Below are 21094 nucleotides of genomic sequence, written 5' to 3'. Positions count from 1 at the left end.
TATTTGGAAAATAATGCAATCACTAAGACTTTAACTCTGTTACACAGGAGATGAAAACATGTACAAATGTTTTTAAAATATCTTTTCTTCTCTTCTTTCCTTATGCTTCCACTGCCCCCTTTATTTTTATTTTTATTATTTTTTATTTTTATTCAACACCCCATTGTTCCCCTTCCCCCCATACTCCGGCACCTCCCAGAAGTCGCTATCACCCACTCTGGTAACCTCTGATATAGAGAATATAAACATTATTTCATTTGAACATGCAAATACTAAACTGTTCCGTAACTGGTGGGAATGTGAATGTCTGAGCACATACACGATACAGGTGACTATATCTAACAAACTCAGACCAGAATGTTAGAGTTAAAAATAAGAAGTAGATCAGTGTGAAAAACCAAGCTTTCCAGCTTGGTATTCTATTCTGATGGCATGAACACTAATGGAGATGAGAATCATGGTCTAGTGACAGAACTCTTAACTACTTGGGCTGTGGATGCTTGCTGGCAGTGGTTTACACCTTTGTTGTGAAGTGTTGATGGCTATCAGTTAAAACTGAGAACCCAAGCTTCTTTCTTCATTAAAGGACAATCTTAGTAGCTGATTATAGGATTTTATTCTGATCATTTGACACGGTCACTGAACAATCTACACAATAAATTATTTTCTTGTACCTTCCTATTGATACTCTTCTGGTTCTTTCCCTTACACATTTTCTGCACCCGTGTTTAATAGACTGCCTTCTCCACACAGCAGCTGGGTTCTCTTGAATTTTCAGGTTGGGAGAAAGGTATCGGGGAAAAAATCAGAATTCTCAAAAGTCTCAAAGTTTCTCTGTTGTTTCTTACAACTTTCTTCCAATTACATCCGAAAATCCTCAGGTCTGAAAAACAAAAAGTCAAGAAAAAAAACCTTATTTTTCTTGGGAACCCATGATTTTAATTTTATTTTTCCTGTGAAAAGAAGTTTATTATCACAGTATTAAGAGGACAGCATGTTTACATTGAATAACATTTATAAACAATACTCACTAAATGCTTTTTGTTGTAATGAAACAAAACAAAGCAGAAAATTTAGGTGGCTAGTCTTGGAAACTGAGTCAAACATTACCTGAAAAAAAAATGTTTTGGGAGGCTATGTTATCTAGCTAATTTCATTAATGTATATATTTTTTAAATTTTGCTTTTTGGAGGGGGGAGGGCAGGGCAATTGGGGTTAAGTGACTTGCCCAAGGTCACACAGCTAGTAAGTGTTAAGTGTCTGAGGCCAGATTTGAACTCATGTCCTCCTGACTCCAGGGCTGGTGCTCTATTCACTGCATCACCTAGTTGCCCTGTATATATATATTTTTACAGCTATTCAATAGCTCCCTGCAACCAGAAAAAGGAATGAAAGCATGAGTGATGAATGAAGTACATTTAAAAAAAATAACATTTAAAGATAATTTTTAACATTAAAAAAATTTGAAGTAAATTTTCTTAATGACTAAATTTTATCGATATGATTAAGCAAATATCAATTTTTTAGGGTATAATTTCACAAAATTCTGTTTGTCTTTATAAAATAAAATATGAGAAATGAATTAGTAATGGGATTCTACTTTTTATGGCTGCTTCATAATACATTGCACACAGAAGGAACTATAATGTTACAAACAGCTCAGAACCCATACAAAGATTATAGGACAACATTTTCATGGAACAAAGCCTCTATCTTTATAATTAAAAAGGAGGTATACATTTACATGTACTCCACTGAGACATACATGGAATATACATATGTAACACCAATCCTGTGTATAGTACATGTCTGTGTATGCATGCATGCTATCTTTTATCCACCTTTAACATGATATTTCATGATACAGAGAAATCCCAGTGAATAATGACATCGGCACATGCTCTGTAACTTAGGACCTGTACTCAGGTCTGGCTCTTTATCCACTGCACCATGCTTCATCTTCAATGAGCCACATAAACAAACATATGAATATACAGTCAGATATGAATGTGTGTATAAACAATTAGTCTGTCACATGAACAGCTACATGTAAATGTTTAAGTAGGTTTACAGTAAAGGTAGATTAGGCTTAAAGATACAGAACTGGAAGGGACCTCAGAGGCCACACAGAACAACTCTTCCATTTTATAGATGATGAAACCAAAATCCAGGGTAATTTAATGACTTGCCAAAGGTGAGACAAATAGTATCAGCGACAGAATCGGAACCCAGGTTTTCTGACCCCCTAAGCAAGAGCTCTTTGTACTGTAATACAGGAGAGACAACAAAGTATAGTGGATTATACTTGGACTAACTTGTCAGGTAACTGAGGCCAAACCTCTGCTGTCTACTTTGTGAAGGGGTGTGTGTGTGTGTGTGTGTGTGTGTGTGTGTGTGTACATAAAGATATATAATGTGGATATACATACATACCTAAACGTATATATAGTGATGCAGACTGAATCACAAAAATCAAAACTCATGAATTTGCAAGAGAGTGCCAAGTGATATGCTAAACCAAAATTACGAAGGAAGGCTTATTTCATATTAATTTTCCTGAATTCATGAGATACAAGTAAAATACATTTTGGAATATAATTTGAATAGTTGAAAAAGGGTTCTTCTGTATTCTGAAGGTCACTTTAAAAAGTGAATGAACTGTGTTTGCCCTGAAGCAGCTTATCAGGTCCATTTTAAATACTGACAGTGTTTTAATTTGTAAGACACTGTCCAGCGTAACTGCAAAGACCAACAATCTAGTGGCAGAGTAAACACACAGTGTAGCAATTTAAATTTGTTTATTATTTAACACGGAGGAATAAGGAGTTATCCGGGAAACAAGTCAAATATGTTGTAATACATTAACCACATATAGTCAGGACATGAAAAATTACAGAATTTTATCATTATAGTTAAAGTCTCTTTGTAAATATTAAAACCAATGTTTACATTGCGAACTGGAGAACAGCAGCACTAGTTTCTTTCTTAGCTTGTGGTATGTCTAAAGTAAGGTAACTGAAGCAGCTGGACAGGCTCCAATGCATCTAAAGAAACAATTACACTCCCTTTCAGCTGGTTCAAATAATCAGAGTGGGGATGAGACTGGAAAAAAATGAATCAATCAATCTTATTCACCCTGTCTCCCACAAGTCACTGCAAACACTGCTGCGATACCCATGGTGTGATACGGCTTCATAAATACAAACAAAAGGACAACAGTATAGAAATAAATAAGACAATGCTGAATTATTTCAAATTCAATGAGTAGAATCTGAAAAGAAGCTAGGAATCAAGGCTAAACTTACCCACTGGATCAATGGGAGAAAAGGATGTGTCTTATGGTAACAGAGTTAGAATGATTCTGTTTGGTCCCATAAAGAAGAGTTAGGAGCGAAACAGGGAAGCAGATTTTAGTTTAAAGTAGGATCATAGATTTAGAGCTGAAAGAGACCTTCAAGATCATTTAAGTCCTAAGCTAGTTATCTTTTCATTATGCTCAACTGCCTCCCTCACTTAAAGGAGCACTTAGTAAAATTGAAGCTGTCCAAAAATGGAAAGGGAAAGCTGCCACCAGTCAGTGAGTGTCTTGTCAGTGGACATCTTCAAGCCTGAATGGCCACTTGAATAAAAACATATTTGACAAGACACCAAATTTGGCTATACAATGGTCTACTTAAGTACCTTCTAAACAGATTTTTTAAAAATATTTTTTCATTTTTTCCAAGTCCTAGATTTTTACAGATGAAGAAATCACAACCAGAAGGGTGGCTCTCTCCAAGTATTACAGTATCCGAAGTGGGAATGAGCCCAGGTCCTATGACTTCTGATTCAGTGCTTTCCACTATACCACATTACCCTCTTTAGAAACAAAACATTCACATTAAATAAGGAAAGAGTTCCACTGTTTCAGTCAGACTACATCAGGAGTTTTACTCAGTTTTAGGTGCCACGTTTTATAAAGGACACTGTCAAAACTGGAGTTTTATCCAGCACAGAGTGACCAGGAAAGTAAAGGGTTTAGAGACTATATCAAGAGCACTTACGATCAATTGAGAAAATTAGGGATACTTGAACTCAGGAAAAAAAAAACAACAAACTCCTTGGGGACAAGGAAGGCAGGAAATTATTTCCCTCTTCAAATAACTAAAGAGTTGCTGTTTCAAAGGATTATGTTTATTCTATGTAGGGGTAGAACTCAGATCAATTTGGGAGTCAACAGAATTACACAATGACTAAATAGAATAAAGCACTTGCTAAAAATAAGAGTTGTTCAAAAGTGGAATAGGCTTGTCTTGTGAGGCTGTGTATTCCTTATTAATAAAAGTACTTAAGTGAAGCTTTGATGATCACCTGCCAAGGTTTCCATATCTGGTGGAAGACCAGGCTACATGACTTATGAAGTCATTTCCAATTCAGAATCCTGCAGATGCTCAAGAAGTGTTGGCTGACATGATCAGAGTTGTAACATCTTTTGGGAGGAAACAAAATGCTTGATTTGAACTCTATGTTACTAGGTGTTTTGTTTTGTTTTGTATTTTGCTTTTAACACATTGCCTCTCTCCCTGCCTTTTTTCCCCAATGTTTCACTGGAAATGATTTCATTTGTTATTTGGATTAAAAAGTATGTTTAATACTATTGACAATTATTTACATAAGTTTTAGACTGCTCTATAAATAATTATGGCATTCTGAAGACAGCTTTGGGAGCTCCTGTCTTCCAGTTTCAGAGAGAGATTTCATATGGTGCTGTATCAAGTAGATACTTAACATCTTTTATACTTTCATTACAGAAATTTATTGCCTGATAAAAGGATAAGCTGTCTTTTTTATATTTCCCATACTCATTTTTTAAAGGCATGAACTACAAATAATTCAGTGTAGATATACACAGAACTTTTTGCAAGTTTTTTAGCCAACTAAAATGTCGATTTTCACTTGATCTCAGAGAGAGGAAATTCAAGGTCACTAATCAGCAAACATTAAATGAATCTAAAGCTGTCTCAAGTTTGTAAAACCAAGGGTTGAGGTAGCAAGTGATATATAAATGTCATGTTTAATGATAGTAGTTTTTTAATTGTAAGTATGCTTCAGTTAACCTTGGTAGAATTAATGAGATGAGGACATTATAGTATTACTGAAAAAACATCGATCTCTCTTGCTAGGTCATATTGAAATTTGTTACTTCACTTTCTGAAACTGTAATCTCTACACATAGAATATTTGGTATTGACTTTATTTGTCTTGAAAGAAGATGACTTTTGGAAAAGAATGTTATCTTTGTTTTGTGAGTAAAAAATTAACAAAAGAACCAGCTGTTTGGGTTTGCTCAATATTTGAAGGTCACACCACTTCACACAACAATCCAGATTTCTTTTATGGTAAATCCCACGTCCATTACCATTAGTTTGGAAAGGGGGCCGGGGGTGGGGGGGAGGGAGAGTTGGGGGGAGCGGGTCAGGAGAAGATGGTGGCTGATCTAATGGAAAGGAGAAATAAGCACACCTCCTGTTTCAAATCTAACTCAGAAGTAAAAATTGGGAATTTTCTTAGAGATGGATGAATAGGATTATATTAGAGTGAAAAGGGGAGCATTTTTATAAAGGTTTTCACCTTATACTTTATACACACACACACACATATCACTTTACTTCACACACAACCTTCCTGGTGGTTTTATTTTTCATTGTAAAGTGGTGGGATCGGTTTATAAATAAAATGTAACTTAAATCTGTGTCACAGATGGTCGTCAGCAGAGCAAAATTAGATACGCTTTAAATTGTTTGCCATATAAAGGTAATTTATTTTCCATGTTAAAAAAAGAAATAGAATTCTGGTTGTAAATCTATTAAAACTGGTAAAACAAAAATCCAAACCTACTAGTATAATTTTATTCTTCCCTTAAGACTTAATTTTTTCCACTTCTGACTTAAATTACTAAGAATAAGGCTAATTATTCCAAGAAAATATCAAATAACTGAATTTAAATATGTATAACAAACTAATCTTAGAAACAATAAAAGGTCAGGTTGATTAGGTTCCAATTTCCACTGTATGGAATTATTTAGAAAAACCCTTCTTCTTTAAATTTTTTCCACTAAATCTAGTGACACCACAAATGGCTGGAAAGAAATCACAAGACTGAGGCACAGTCAGGGTAGGCAGGTGGGCAGGAAGACAGAGGCACAGTATTCAATTCCTTAAGGCACAACTCTGACTTCAGAAGAATAGAATGCTGTCTTATTTGGGCCAGCTTCACTGAAATGTGTTAACATTTTCTTATAGGATGCTGATATAACTCAATACTATCTGATTCATACATGAAAAACAAGCCTAAATTCTAGGTTATTCCACTGAATCCAAGAAAAGAACTCTGGTTCAAATCTTCCCTGAACACAGTAGTCTGATGTGTCTCACAAAAGAGTGCTATTCAGTTCGTGCCCTGCTTGGTGGAAGTCTGAAGCTCTCAGATCTACTTGTCCAGCCTTAACCTTTCTCCTGATCGCTGGTCTTGCATTTCTAAACCTGTCTACTGGACACCCAACTGGATGTCCTGTAGACAGCTTAAACCTAACATGGCCAAAATGGAACTCTTTATCTTTGTCTCCAAACTCTTTCCTCCTCCTAACTTTCCTGTTACTGTTGAAGGTATCACTTTGCTCCCAGTTACTGAGACTCACAACATAGGTAGGGGTCATCTTCAATTCTTCACTTTTTCTCACTCCTCATAACTTTTCTTTGCCAAGTCTTATTGTTTCTAATCTGTAACATCTCTCACATATGCCCTCTTCTCTGACAATACCACAAAATTGGGGCAGACTCTCATCACCTCACACCTGGACTTGTTACTTACTACTCAAAAGACAGTGGACAAGTCTGTTACCACCTCTGGGTCTCAAGAAAGTGATTGTCCAACTCTTTTTGTATAAAAGTTAAGATTTATACAGCTCTTTAAGATTTACAAAGTACTTTTATTTCATTCAGTGCTCAGAATAATCCATTAAGGTAGGTGCTAGTCTCTCATTTTATAGGTAAAGAGATTTAACCCCAAGGTCACGTGTAGCATATGAGATACAAATTTCTGCCTTTCTGACTCCAAAGTCAGGCCTCTATCTTACTATACCACACTGCCAGACTCATGCAAAGTATAAAATTCTGGGTACCACCTTTTAGGGAAGAAATTAACAAAGAGGTGAGTGTCTAGTAGAAAGTAATTAGGATGACTAGAGGGCTTAATGATCACAGCACATAAGAAGAATGTGGAAGGAAGTGGGAATGTTCACCCTGGAGGAGCTAAAAATCAGGACAGTTATCTTCAAATATTTGAAGGATTTGTCATCTGGAAGAGGAATTAAGTCATGATCAAATGAGTTCTTTCTTGCAGGAAATGTCCCTCATGAATGCCACAATGCTGAAAATCTTGCTGATAGCTTTGAGAGTAGAAAAATAAAATAAAATTTCTCTTTTAAGTGGTCTATTAAACTTCGGAGGCAAGTGAAATATGTTTCTGAAAGTGCAGATATGAATCATTAAAGAAGTTCCTTCTTTGGAGTACAAATTTAACCAAAACTTTAAACTTGTTCATTTCTATTATTGCCTTAAATTGGTTGTACTAAAACTGTCTTATGCCATAGACTCCTCTGGTAATCTGGCAACACCTGTGGATCCCTTCTCAGAAGAATGTTTTTAAATGTATAAAACACACAGGATTGCTAAGGAAATCAATTATATTGAAATACAATTATCAAAATATTGAAAACAAAACAAATGCACAGTTCCCAGGTTAAGAACTTCTGCTTTCAAGCAACTTCTAGTCCTTTCAAGGGCAACTCCAATGATTGCTTTTTGACATTCTTTTTTGTCGGCTTCTACTCCTTCTACAGATGTGGCTGGAAGGGACCCTCCACTTAGGCCAACGTACTACCTGGCCACCTGCACAAGTTTCTCATCCTGTCCTTTGGTCAGGTGTCTTTGCCCTCACTTTTCTCAGATGCTAATACTATCACAGACTTTCCATATAAGCTCCTGCTTTAAGCCATTCAAAGAATTATCTCAGAATCAGTCACTTTTCATGTTTCCTGCCACAAAGCTCCTTGAGGCTAGGGACATGCTCACTGCAGTTTTTTATCTCCAGCACCTAGCACAATGCTTGGCACATAGCAGGTACTTAACAAATGGTTGTTAATTGACTGGCTCATTAAACAATGTATTTCTGAATAATGAGTGACATTATTTTATTTTATGTAAATGTTACTTTGTCTGCTGCATAACTTGAATTGACTGAAAATGGAAACTTTCCATATGCCTGGTTTGTCCTAAGGGAAGCTCTCTTGTAGAATTCTATAAAAATAAAAATTTTGAAAAACTGTTAAAAATGATTCAAATGTTATTCTAAGGCTCTCATAATGTAAAAATTTCCATTACAGTAAATGTCCCATTATTATTTCCAATATTATTGTAGTTTTACAGAATGTACAACTATTTAATCATCTGAAAGCAATGGATTGGGGCTATAACTTCCCTATGAAAATGGATAGTGTTCTCTCTTTACACTTTCTTCTAAGGGGGAAAAAAAAAAAGAAAATCCAAATGTATCATTACCTGCATATACCAAATACATACATGTGCCTCACAAACCATAAGCAAATGTGATTAAGGCTCCTATAACATTTTTTCCCCACACATTATACATGTTAATGGCATTAAGATTCTTTGAGATATGTAATATCAAGCCAAGCCTACCCATAGAGCTATAGGTGAAACCAATGACCTTTAGTGATAGCACAATGTTTCCATCTGCATAGATTTCACAAATACTTGGTTGCTACATTATTTAAAAATGACATGATGGGTAACATATTGAATTCTTTGGTACTTTTAATTTAGCTAAAAAAAAAATCACATTATATATAAAAAAGAGTCTGCCAAGCTTAAGTAGTTTTTTTTTTAAAAAGCCAGTGAACCAGATAAATTAGTGTCTCTTGAATTCAGGCTTGATAAGTGTGCTTTAGAAAGCAAGAGCCACTGGGGAGAACTAAAGAAAGGCAGATATTCAGAGCCCAAGACACTGACTGCAAAATGAGGGATGCTTTTAAACATTTTTAAAATGGACTTTTTGAGGGCCAACTAATTCTACTCTTTATGACATACAGGTGCTTATCTTTTAATGAGAAAAGTCACATGAATTAAAATGAAGGCTCAAAACCTTTAATGTATGGTAACCAACAAGCAGCAAAATTTTCAGGTGAACCAGGTCATGGAGTGGGTGTGTATGGGTACAATTTTCAAATCTTGCCTAGAGTACACAAAATCTTTCAAGTAAATTCAACAAGCATTAAGTTCACATTATATGTCAGGCACCATGCTAGGTGCTGGAGATACAAAGTAAAAAATAAAAACAATCTGATATGAAAGAGAAACTTTTTTTTTTAAACTTTACTCGTGTGTGTGTGTGTGTGTGTGTGTGTGTGTGTGTGTGTGTGTGTGTGTGTGTGTGTGACTTCTTTTGTAGGGTGTAATGGTAATGGGAATCTGAAGATCTTCCCTGACCCTTAATAGGCTGAATGTAATCACATGGAGCCTGTGGTGGCAGGGAGTTTGCTGAATGGGTAGAGCAAGAAGGCTGAAGCAGAGCCCAGAGGAAGCTGGGAGTCAGAGAAGTTAGAAGAGAGGGAGGAGAGAGGATGCAGGCAAGTAGACAGCTAGTACTGTGAGTGTTTGTGAGCAGGCTTCGGAATGGTGTTGCTCTCTGCGGTGTTATTGTGTATAGATTCCTTTGTTGCTATGATGAATTCAGTTTTCTGGTGTTAGAAGTTGGCCGTCTGGTGTCTGAATAAATGTTTTGCGTCTGTCTTCTATATGGAGCGTCTCTCATTATTTTGCGATTCAGAACTATGCCAGCATATTCATAGTCGCTGTTGGTGCTGTGAATACTGCCTTGATGCTACATAGGGTTTTAAAACATTTCAAACAAAATCTTGATGTAAATTACTATTAACAAATACTTACTGAGTATTTAATTGGGTAGGGTACTACTTGGGAATATGCAAGCAATTATAAAATGTTGATTAAAAAATGACAATTACTATTATTCCAGACCTTTTTTTTAGAAAAGGCAAATATTAAATAATATCAACATATTTTACAGCTCAAATAATGTTTTTGCCCATACTTATGTACGAAACCTTTCACAATGCACTGAAACAACTGAGTCAGACTAATGTAATTCAGACTCTGAAATAATCACGGCCTCAGAGATTAATAACTCAAATTTATCTCCTATTAGTTTTCCTCTGCTTTTCATAAATATCCAGAAAAAATTTCCCCAGATTTAAAATATCCAGTTGGCACTTAATCAAGTGATGTCATGGCCAAGTCCTTCAATTCTTGAGCTGTAGCTAAGGTTTCATATACACTAGTCATCTTCAGACTATGCCTTCTGATCCTCTTTCATACAGAATGATCCTATTGACCACCCTCTCCTGAATATTCTATTCTCCTTGGATTTTTGTGCTATTGCTCTCTCTCAGTTAACCTCTTATCTCCTTTGTTCCTTCTGTCTCCTTTGCTGAACCATGCCCCTTAACTGAAGATGTTCCTTAGGGTTCTATTATAGGCCTTTTCTCACTCTATTCTCATTCATTCACATTCTCCCCCCCTCCCCCACTTTCCCCTTTTCTGTTTCACAGGGTTTAGTTATTGTTTTTACAACTCCAGTCCTTTATTACCTATTGTACATTTCAAATTGAATGTATCTGAGACATCATAAATTCACTGTGCCAAAATGAACTCATTATCTTTCATCTAAGACTTTTCCCATTTTCCAAAGTTCCCTGTTTCTGTTGATTGCATCACCATTTTTTTTAGTCTCCAGTGTTCATAACCTCAGTATTATTCTAGATTCCTTATTTCTCCTTTACTCCACATATCTGATCAACTGCAGGCCTTGTCATTTCTATCTCCAAAATATCATTGGTATATGCCCTAATATCTCCACTCACACAACTACTACTTTAGTTCAAGTCCTATTTATACTTTAAATTATTCCAAAAGCATCCTAACTGGTCTTCCTGCCTCAAGACTATTACCACTCTAGTCCATCCTAGACACATTGTTGCCAATGTAATCTTCCTTAAGCAGCTATAAGAAGATGTGAATCCCCTCCTCAATCAAGTCCAGTATCTTCCTATTATTGCCTCTAGGATAAAATATAATCTCCCTTGTTTAGCTTTTAAAGTCCTACACAACCTGGCCCAAACCTACCTTTCCAGTTTTATTGGATATTGGATCTCCCTCTGGCAATATGTGATTCAGTCACATTGGCTTTCTCTTTTTCTTCCTCATATACAAATACTTCATGGCCTATCTTCTTGCCTTTTGCACTGGCCACTCCACATGCTGGGAATACATTTCTTCCTACCTTTGCCTCACAGAATCCTTCTCTTCCTTTAGAATGCAGTTAAAGCACCATCTTTAGCATGAAACCTTTTCTGATCTTCCCAAATGCTAGTGCTTGCATTCCTAAACTACACTGCATCGAACAACTTTGTATATATTTATGTTTTTTCACTTTATTGTATATATTTTTATATGCTTGTCTTCTCCATTAGAGTGTAAGCTCTCTCAAAGTAGGGTGTGTTTCAAAGTGTTCTTTAAAATACTTTACAAGGTATCTCATTTGTACTTGTAGACCCATGATCTAGCATAGTGCCTAGCATGTAGAAAACTTTCAATAAATGTCTGCTGATTGATCACAGGATCATAGATCTGGAAAGAACTTGAAAGAACCTTAAGTCATCTAGTCCAATCTGTTCATTTTACACATGAGGAGCCCAAGGTCCAGGGAAGTTAAGTAACCTGTCCCAAATCATAGAGGTAATAAGCATCAGAGGTGGAATCTGAATCCCGGTTCTATGACCTGGGAGTCAGTACTCTTACTTCAATTACACTTTGTTTCCCCTCATAGTCATTCTTTTGCTTTTGAGTTAATGCCCAAGGTCACACGGCTAGTAAGTGTTAAGTGTCTTAGGCCAGATTTGAACTCAGGTCCTCCCGACTCCAGGGCCAGTACTCTATTCACTGAACCACCTAGCTGCCCCCCTCATAGTCATTAGCTAATCTTTTTAGATAGCTTAATTTCCCACCTGGCTGGTCACGAGAACTTTTTCAGAAATTCACCTTTTTGCAAGATCACATCAACTCTGAAACACACTTCCTTAGTACCTCCAGCCCCTTGGGCCCTTCCCTCTCTGATTGGAGAGGGTGGAGGATGACATCAGAAAGTTCCTCCTTAAGCCTTCTATTTAAGGAGGGGGCACAGGGAGCCACCTTATCTCTTCCCACCTGGCTGCAGGACTCCATCATGCTTCCACCTGGTCCCCTCACTTCCTTCCCTCCCCTTTACAGCTTCTGTTTAGGTGTTGTCTTTTTTCAACCCATTGTGAGCTCTTTGAAAATAGAGGCTGTATTTTGTCTTTCTTTGTATTCCTAGGGCTTAGCATAGTGCCTGGCACATAGCAGGTGTTTAATAAAAAGTTAGTGACTGACTGGTTTCAAAGTAAGGATCTAATTTAGGAATGATTCTAATTCTCTAAAATTTGTCCCACTAAAGTAGACCCTGAAACACTCATTTGGACCCCGAGACAACATCGGCAAGAAGTGACTATTTCCAATGTATTTTTTTCCCCTCCTAAATACATTTTTTGCTTTTTTGGAGGGCAATTGGGGTTAAGTGACTTGCCCAAAGTCACACGGCTAGTTTTTTTGTTAAGTGTCTGAGGCCAGATTTGAACTCAGGTCCTCCTGACTCCAGGGCCGGTGCTCTATTCAATGAGCCACCTAGCTGCCCCTCCTAAATAAATTTTTATTCATATCTTCTGCTTTTCTATCACCTGGGGTACACTGGTACATGTTTGATAACCAGACTTAAACTAGATCCTTAGCTTGAAGCTATGTTCTAATGGCATTGCTGAAAAAATTCTGAGCATCATATCCACCTCATTTCTGTGGAGACACTTAAAATCTATACCAGAGGTTCACAAATTATGGCCGACAAACTAAGAATTATTTTTTTACATTTTTAAATGCTATAAAACTTTATTTTAAAGTATAAAAACAATCTTAGCTTTTTGCACAAAAAGAGGCATCAGGAGGTCAGCCAGTTGTAGTTTGCTGATCTCCAGGCTATACAATTAGCATGCTTGCTATGACAGACCTACTTAATATGTAATTCTAAATGCTTGCTTCAAATGAGAAAATTAGAAAGAATTCTCTTTTAAACATGCCTCTACTCCAACTACTCTTTCTGGCATTTCTGTTGACTTTCTTATCACTAGAACCAGCAGTTTTGCTCTAGTTTTCATTTTCCACAGAAATGAAGACACTGTATTAGTCCAGGTGAACTTATAACAAAAACTAATGTGATTCTATGAAAAAACTACTGATGTTAAAATATGGGGTGGAGATGACCCTCAGATTTTTTAGGCTATGTCATTAGAGCACAAGTGCTGCATGACTTCAAGCTAAGGATCTAGTATGGGGATGATTCTAATTCCCTAAAATGTATCCCACTGAATTAGACCTAGAGATCTCTGGCAAATTGTACCAAGATGCATTTGAATTGAATTGTGAAGTGATTTAGTTACTCTAACAGGAAATGAATTTCAGACCCAGAGACAGACAGTTTGTGCAAAGGTATGAAAACTGGAGATGAGATTATGCAAAAAACATTTTACATTCAATTACCAAAATGAAGCAGGAAGAGGAACATGAAGTAAAAAAATACATATGCAGAGGAAGGAAATATATGAAATGAAATAATAACAGGATTACTATATTCATATGAACTTCAGGGTTTGCAAACAGCATTGCCTCCAGAGTCAAAGGATCTTGGTTTAAATCTTGCCTCTGTCACTTATTATCTGTGTGACTTTAGGCAAGCCACAACTATTCTAGGCCCTAGTTTCCTCATCCCTAGAACTGCCTCTAAGGTCATTTCCAGGTCAATATCCATGATTCTAAATGATTTTCCTTATAATAATACTATGAGCAATGTATTGTTGCTATGATTATTCCCATTTAAAAAAATGGAAACACTGAGGCTTTGAGTTGAAGTGGCTTATCTATACAACTAGCAGGTCTCCAAGCTGGACTTGAAACTTGCGTCTCCTGACAACATGTGCAATGTTCTTTCCACTCTACAATGCTCTCTACTGACACAGTCAAAGAATCAGCAGGCCTTGATCTTTTTTCAAGACCAAGTGCTCAAAGTTAGGACTGAGATACAAAGAGGTTTGCATAATTTGGATGTTCTAAGGATGTTTTCCTTTTACAAGAAAGGGCATTCTAAAAGCAATGTTTTCAACCCAATACTTAGCTCCATAGAAATGAAAGTAAAAGTTACTTTATACAATGATTTACATCATTTGCATAATGTCAAAAGGGTTGTTTAGAAGGCTGTTGAGGCAGAAAAAAAAAGGGGGAATTAGTCAAATGTTTTCCAGATAACAAATCTCCCTTGGAAAAGATGCTGTATTAGAACATTAGGGTGAGAAAGGCAATTGCATATTTTACTTTATTAATAACATAAAAAAAGAATTAAAAAACAGGAACAACATTTTGTATTCAAGAAATTGTCTTTAAATATCTTGATTTTGGGTTTTTGTTGTTGTTAAAAGTATTAAATTTACTACCATTACCATGCATCTACCTTGGACAAAGCAGTGTAATAATAGTGGTTAATATTTTATGAGTCCTTTAAGGTTTACAAAATACTAGGCATACTAAGGATTGGGGATACAAAGATGTATCCTCACAAATGAACTGGCAGGGCAAGATACGTATATGAAATGATAAATAGCTTACTTCACTCTGAATTAACTGCCAAACTGTCTGATAAAACTACAATTATAAAAAATGTTTCTATATATCTTGTTGGTCACTTATAGCCATTTGAATGGCAAGATTATTAACTGAAAGATTATATATGAAAAAAGCAATAAAAATACAATATACTTTAAGATGACCTGCAAAAAGGAGGACTGATAGCCCTTTACTTGTCACTCTAAGGGTTTAAAACTTTGGATGAAAGACATTCATTCTGCTGACTCATTTTCTAAGCACTTGGTGTGAGCAGATAATCGTATTAAGTGTTGTGGAGAGAATAGAAATAAATAACATTTATTATTTTAATCATAAGGTTTTAATAAAATTCCTTGGCCTTAAGGAAATTATCACTTAACTGAAGCTTATAGAACAAACTAAATTCATATTAAAAAGTAATAAAATAATAAAAATAATTGAGACTTACGGAGTCCATAATCTTGGAAAAGCATCAATTTCTTCTTGGGTATATTCATCTAACCTTCTAGGTATTTTTCGTGGCTGAGGAAGCTCTTCTACTATATTCTCAAGTATGTCTTCTGGAATCTCCTACAATTGAGATTAATTTTTTTCATTTTAAGTAATTAAAAAAATTCTTAGAATCTTTTATTATTAAAACAAAGAACCCTGAGAAATTATGGAGGAAGATATGGGAGGTCACCCTCCCCTGCCTTCATTGTCCTGTCCCATCCAAAGGTAGGAGTGGTGGTCCAGGGATTCAGAAATTTGCATATAATGATCGTTTTTAATATATTGGACAGTTTTTCTGAATTTTCTTCCTCTTTTTCTTAAAAAGAAAAACTTTGTTGTAGAGGATGAGTATCTGGGAAGGGGGAGGGGGAAAAGACAGAAGGATAGATGAGGAAATCTAGGAGATGGAAAAAACAAAGCAATAGATAAAAACCTCTAAAAGCAAATGAAATAAACTTATATAATAATACGGAAAAAACTTCCAAACTTTTACATGCAGTAAAATTTAACAATTTATGACTTCAATTCAAACTAAAACCTGACAAATACTTTTCATTTCCAAAGTACGGCATTATGTCATAAAGGTGAAACAGAAACGTACTGTGAAACCATGTCACAGATAACATTGTTTTTATCCTTATAACTGAAAGAAAAAAAACAGAAGAACACTCAACCAATACATGATTAGTTCAATGAAATGGCTAATCTAAATGCTCCTGACATGAACAAACACCTCAAAAGTGCCTATTATACAGAGAGGATATATGGGGAAGAGTGAAAACTAAGATTTGGTTGGGCTAGATTATACAAGGTCTTAAAAACCAGGAAGAAGAGATCATAGACTTTATGTGGTAGGAAAGAGAGAGTCATTGTATGTTTTGGAGAAAGAAGGGACATGAATGTTATATCAGACTGCTAGCTTGACAGCCACATGTGAAATAAACTGAAAAGGGCAGAGACTAGAGGTAATGAGAAACTGTTAGGAAGATACTGCTAGACAGATGTAGTGGTGTACTGTAATCCCAGATACTGGGGAAGTTAAGGCTAGTGGATCTCTTGAGCTCCCAAGTTTCTGAACTGCAGTGGGTCAAACCAATTGGTTGTCCACATTAATTTGGAATCAATATGGTGAGTTCTAGAAGCAGGAGGATGTGCAGCACCAGATTGCTTAAGGAGAGGAGAACTAACCCAGGTTGGAAATGAAGTAAATCAATGCTCCTGTGCTGATCAGTAGTGGTACTGGTTCCATGAATAGCCCATGTACTTCCAACCTCAGTGAGAGAGGGAAGGAGGGAAATAATGAAGGAGGGAAGGAGGAAAGGAGGGGAAGGAAGAAAAGATATGAGGAAGGAAGGGAAGAGAAAGGTGATATAATAAACTATGTATGAAGTGAAGATCTGTCTATAAGGAAAAAAAAAATCTCTCACAATCAGAGCTATCCAACACTGGAATGGGTTGTCTCTTCACCTTTTCACCAAATTCATCTTTTTTGGAGGTCTTAAGAAAAGTCTGGATGATCACTTGTTAAGTACAACACAGAGGGGGTTTCTGTTCAGGTAGGGGCTAGATTAGGTAGACTATGAGAACACTTTTGATTCTAAGATTATACGTTTCAGTAAACAGAAATGAACAAATGTTATTCTGATTTTCCAAAAAGTAGGAAGATAGTATCTTCAAATTATAAGCCATTAAGTTTAGTTTTAATTCCTGGCAAAATGCTACCATATATATATATTTAAAAAATCATATGATTTGTGAGCATTTAGAAAGCAAATACTAATAATTCAGAATCACTACAGCTTCATCAACAAGTCATGCAGACTAACCTTATTTCTACTGTGCAGTTGGATTATGGAATGAACTTTCTGTACTATTAAGTCTGGATATAGGACAACTATGTAATAACTTGATCTAAAGTTAATATGCTAGTTGCTACAAATAATTAGTTATCAATAATATTTGTTCTGGAGGAAAGATTCAGATAGCTTTGGTCACTTAAAGGAGCTTTAAAAAAACATCTTTCAGAGAACTGTTAAGACAGACATGAGAAGAACAGGGAGCATTCAAAATCTAAGCTATAAATAATCATATGAAAAATGCTCCAAATCACTAACAGAGAAGAGCAAACTACAGGAACTCTGAGGTTCTACTTCACCCCCATCAGACTAAGATGATAAAGAGGAAAATGATATGTTGAAGGAACTACAGGAAAACAGGCACATTAGTTCATGATTGGTAAAGCTGGGAATTGGTGCAGTCATCCTGAAAAGCAACTTAAAATTATTTGCAAAAACTTACTAAATTGTGTGTACTTTTAAATGCCACTATTCTGTCTATGTCCCAAAGAGATCAATGAAACAGGAAAAAGAGCCCATGTGTACAAAAATATTTATGGTAGCTTTTCTTCATAGGAGCAAAAAAACTGGAAACCAAAGAGGTTCCCATCTACTGGGGCATAGCTAAACAAAGTGTGGTATATGAATGTAATGAAATATTACTGTACCATAAGAAATGAGAAAATGGACAGTCTTAGAGGAAACTAGGAAGACTTCTCTAATTTGATACAGTGAAGTGAGCAGAAATAGAACAATTTGCACAGTGAGAACTTTCATTGAGAAAAATAGCATTAAAGACATTAAACTCTGATTAATGAATTTATTAATCATGAGTCCAGAGGACTGAAAACAAATCATTCCACTCACTAGCCAGAGGTGCAAGACATAAAATCCAGAATGAGACATGCAAATCTGGACATAACTAACATGAGGATTTGTTTTGATAGACTATGTTTACTTCTGTCTGTTTGAAATTGTTTGGGCAGGGGCAGTGGGAGACAAAGATAAAGAATACTTGTAAAAATAAAAAAATTTTGCATAAAGTCTTGTGTTGAAATACTAGAGGAAACTGCCAACAGATTAAATGAGTATATATGTTGGCCATTGTAGCTGAATGTCAGAGCAAGTGAAGGAGAATTATGGATAAGAAAACTGGAAAGTTTGAAAGGGCTAGGTTATAAAGAGCTTTAAAGACCAAAAAGAGAATTTTAATATTTGATCTTAGAGGTACCAGGGAGTGACTTAGTAAGACCTATGCTTTAGGAAAATCATTCTGACAGAGAAACAATGGCAGAGTTTGACTTAAAGTTTTAAACTGGATTATAGAAATTGTTTATCTGTTATTTTCATCAGCAGTCCAATAATACTCAATCTTGAGTACTTTATAAATGGAGTTAAAAATACCACCTGGTGATCAAAGTTCTTAAAATGAAGTAAGAGTTAAGACTAGTACTGATAATTTTGACAATACAAAGGAAGCAATATGATCTTGGATAGCAAATATTTTCCTACTTGCTCTTTGAGAGAGTTGCAGGGAGAGAATAAATTATATGATCTGAGTTGACAAGTAATCTAAAGAAGTGATCACTCATTTATTCTAGCAAGCACAAGAATATTTTCAGGCCATTCTATTCAGGCAATATTTTGTGCCCTAGGAGATAAACATATACGGCATATACGCATGTATCATATAAGCATATACAACATGGACTGGAAAGTTAATGTGCCTCCTAAAGTGCACGATTTTCTCTCATCTAATTCTTCATATTAAAGGCTTTGAAGTATTTGATGAGGCAAAACATATATGCTATACTGGTTACTAATATGTGTAATACGAAAGGTACTACAGATATAGCAAAATTAGAAACAAAAATATTGTGGTAAAATTAAGCTTCATAAAATGATTAAAAAGTTCCTGTAGTTGAAAGAACATTGACCCTGGATTCAGGAAACCTGGGATTGAATCCATGTTCTAATATCTAAGAATTATATGGCTTTTTTATGCCACCTCTTTGATTATCAACTTTCTCCTTTGTGAAATGGAGGCAAACTTTAAGGAACCTACAAGCTAAAGATCATACTGATATGATTAACGGTGTAAAATAAGATATGATATATGGTCTCCATAAGAGAAATTAAAACCAACTTGCTTATCCGTGACTCACATTAGATCTCTTTAAGATCATGAGAAGAAAATCAAAACATGTCAAATTCTTTTTACAGATGATGATATAACAAATGTTTTTAAGGGCTTATGCTCAAGTAGGCATGTACATGCTCAATGAAAAAACATCAGCGTTTATTATCACGCAAAAGAACAACAACAAAAAACAACAAAATATTACTAATGTGAGTTGCCGGATTAAAATGATGAGTACGACGCGCTGTGCCTGCACAGGGTAGGCTCCCAAACGCTGAGTGACGACACTAGCGTTAGTAACATGCAAAACCATTTAGATCATTTAAGGCAATATGGCAGTGCGGAAAAGAACAGCAGCTCTGACTCGGAGGAACCGAGTTCAAATTCTGTGTCTGTCGTTTTATTACCTGTCAGACTGTAGGCTAGTGATTTAAATTAGTGACTAGGCTTGTTTCATCATCTGTAAGATGAGGAGACTGAAACTCACTATTTGACAAAAACTGTTGGGAAACCTGGAAAATAGTATGACGGAAACTGGGCATAGACCAACGTCTGACACTGTATACCAAAATAAAGTTCAAATGGGCAGATGTTTTAGATATAAAGACTGATACTATAAACAAATTAGGGGAGAAAGGATAGTTTCTCTGTCAGATTTATGGAGAACAGAGAAATTTATGACCAAACAATAGATAGAGAACATTATAAAATGCAAAACAGATAATTTTGATTACATTAAATTGAAAAGTTTTTGCACAAAGTCAATGCAACCAAGATTAGGAGGAAAGAAGAAAAATGGGAAAGAATTTTTACAACAAGCATCTCTGATAAAGGCCTCATTTCTAAAATATACAGAGAACTGAGTCAAATTTACAAGTATACAAGTTATTCCCCAATTGACAAAAGATTAAAGGATATAAACTGGCTGTTTTCAGAGGAAGAAATTAAAGCTATGTATAGTCACATGAAAAAATGCTCTAAATCACTACTGATTACAGAGATGCAAATCAAAACAACTCTGAGGTACTACATCATACCTATGAGATTGGCTAACATGACAAAAAAGGAAAATGATAAATGTTAGAGATGATGTGGGAAAGTTGGAACACTTAATTCACTGTTGGTGGAGTTGTGAGTTGATCCAACTATTCTGGAGAGCAATTTGGAACTATGTCCAAAGGGTTATAAAAATGTGCATACCCTTTGACCCAGGAATACCACTTCTAAGGCTATCCCAAAGAGATCATAAAAATGGGAAAAGGACCCACATGTACAAAAATATTTATAGCGGCTCTCTTTGTGGTAGCCAAGAACTGGAAATAGAGGGGATGCCCATCAATTGGGGAATGGCTGAACAAGTTGTGGTATATGAATGTAATGGAATACTATTGTGCTATGAGAAATGATGAACAGGTGGACTTGAGAGAAACCTGGAAAGACTTATATGAATGGATGCTGAGCGAAGTGAGCAGAACCAAGAGAACACCGTACACAGTAATAGCCACAGTTTGCAATGACTGATTTTGATAGACTTAGCCTTTCTCTGCAATGCAAGGACCTAAAACAATTCCAAAGGACTCATGGTGGAAAATGCTATCCACATCCAGAAAAAGAACTATGAAGTCTGAATGTAGAATGAAGCAGACTATTTTCTTTTTTGTTGTGTTTTATTTTTTTTCATGGTTCCTCCCATTTATTCTAATTCTTCCATACAACATGATTAATGTAAAAATAAGTTAAATAGGAATGTATATGTAGAGCCTATATCAGA

General features: G+C 35.7%; 1 protein-coding gene across 1 annotated transcript in view; it reads right to left on the bottom strand.

The window, feature by feature from the left end:
* Positions 1-248: 248 nt before the first annotated feature.
* Positions 249-21094, bottom strand: part of MRPL13 (mitochondrial ribosomal protein L13) — a 51925-nt gene continuing 31079 nt past the window's right edge. The window contains exons 6-7 of the mRNA XM_069081193.1: positions 15305-15426; positions 249-883 (exon numbers count right to left, since the gene is read on the bottom strand). Coding sequence (XP_068937294.1) covers positions 862-883; positions 15305-15426 — 144 coding nt within the window. The 3' untranslated portion in view covers positions 249-861. The remainder of the gene's footprint in view (positions 884-15304; positions 15427-21094) is intronic.

The sequence above is a fragment of the Petaurus breviceps genome, unplaced genomic scaffold, assembly GCF_028583685.1.
Source record: "Petaurus breviceps papuanus isolate PSGF00001 unplaced genomic scaffold, PetGlider_PUasm1.0 98, whole genome shotgun sequence".
Taxonomy (NCBI): Eukaryota; Metazoa; Chordata; class Mammalia; order Diprotodontia; family Petauridae; genus Petaurus; species Petaurus breviceps.
The sequence above is the reverse complement of the archived record's forward strand: the minus strand, read 5'-3'. Positions and strand labels throughout refer to the sequence as shown.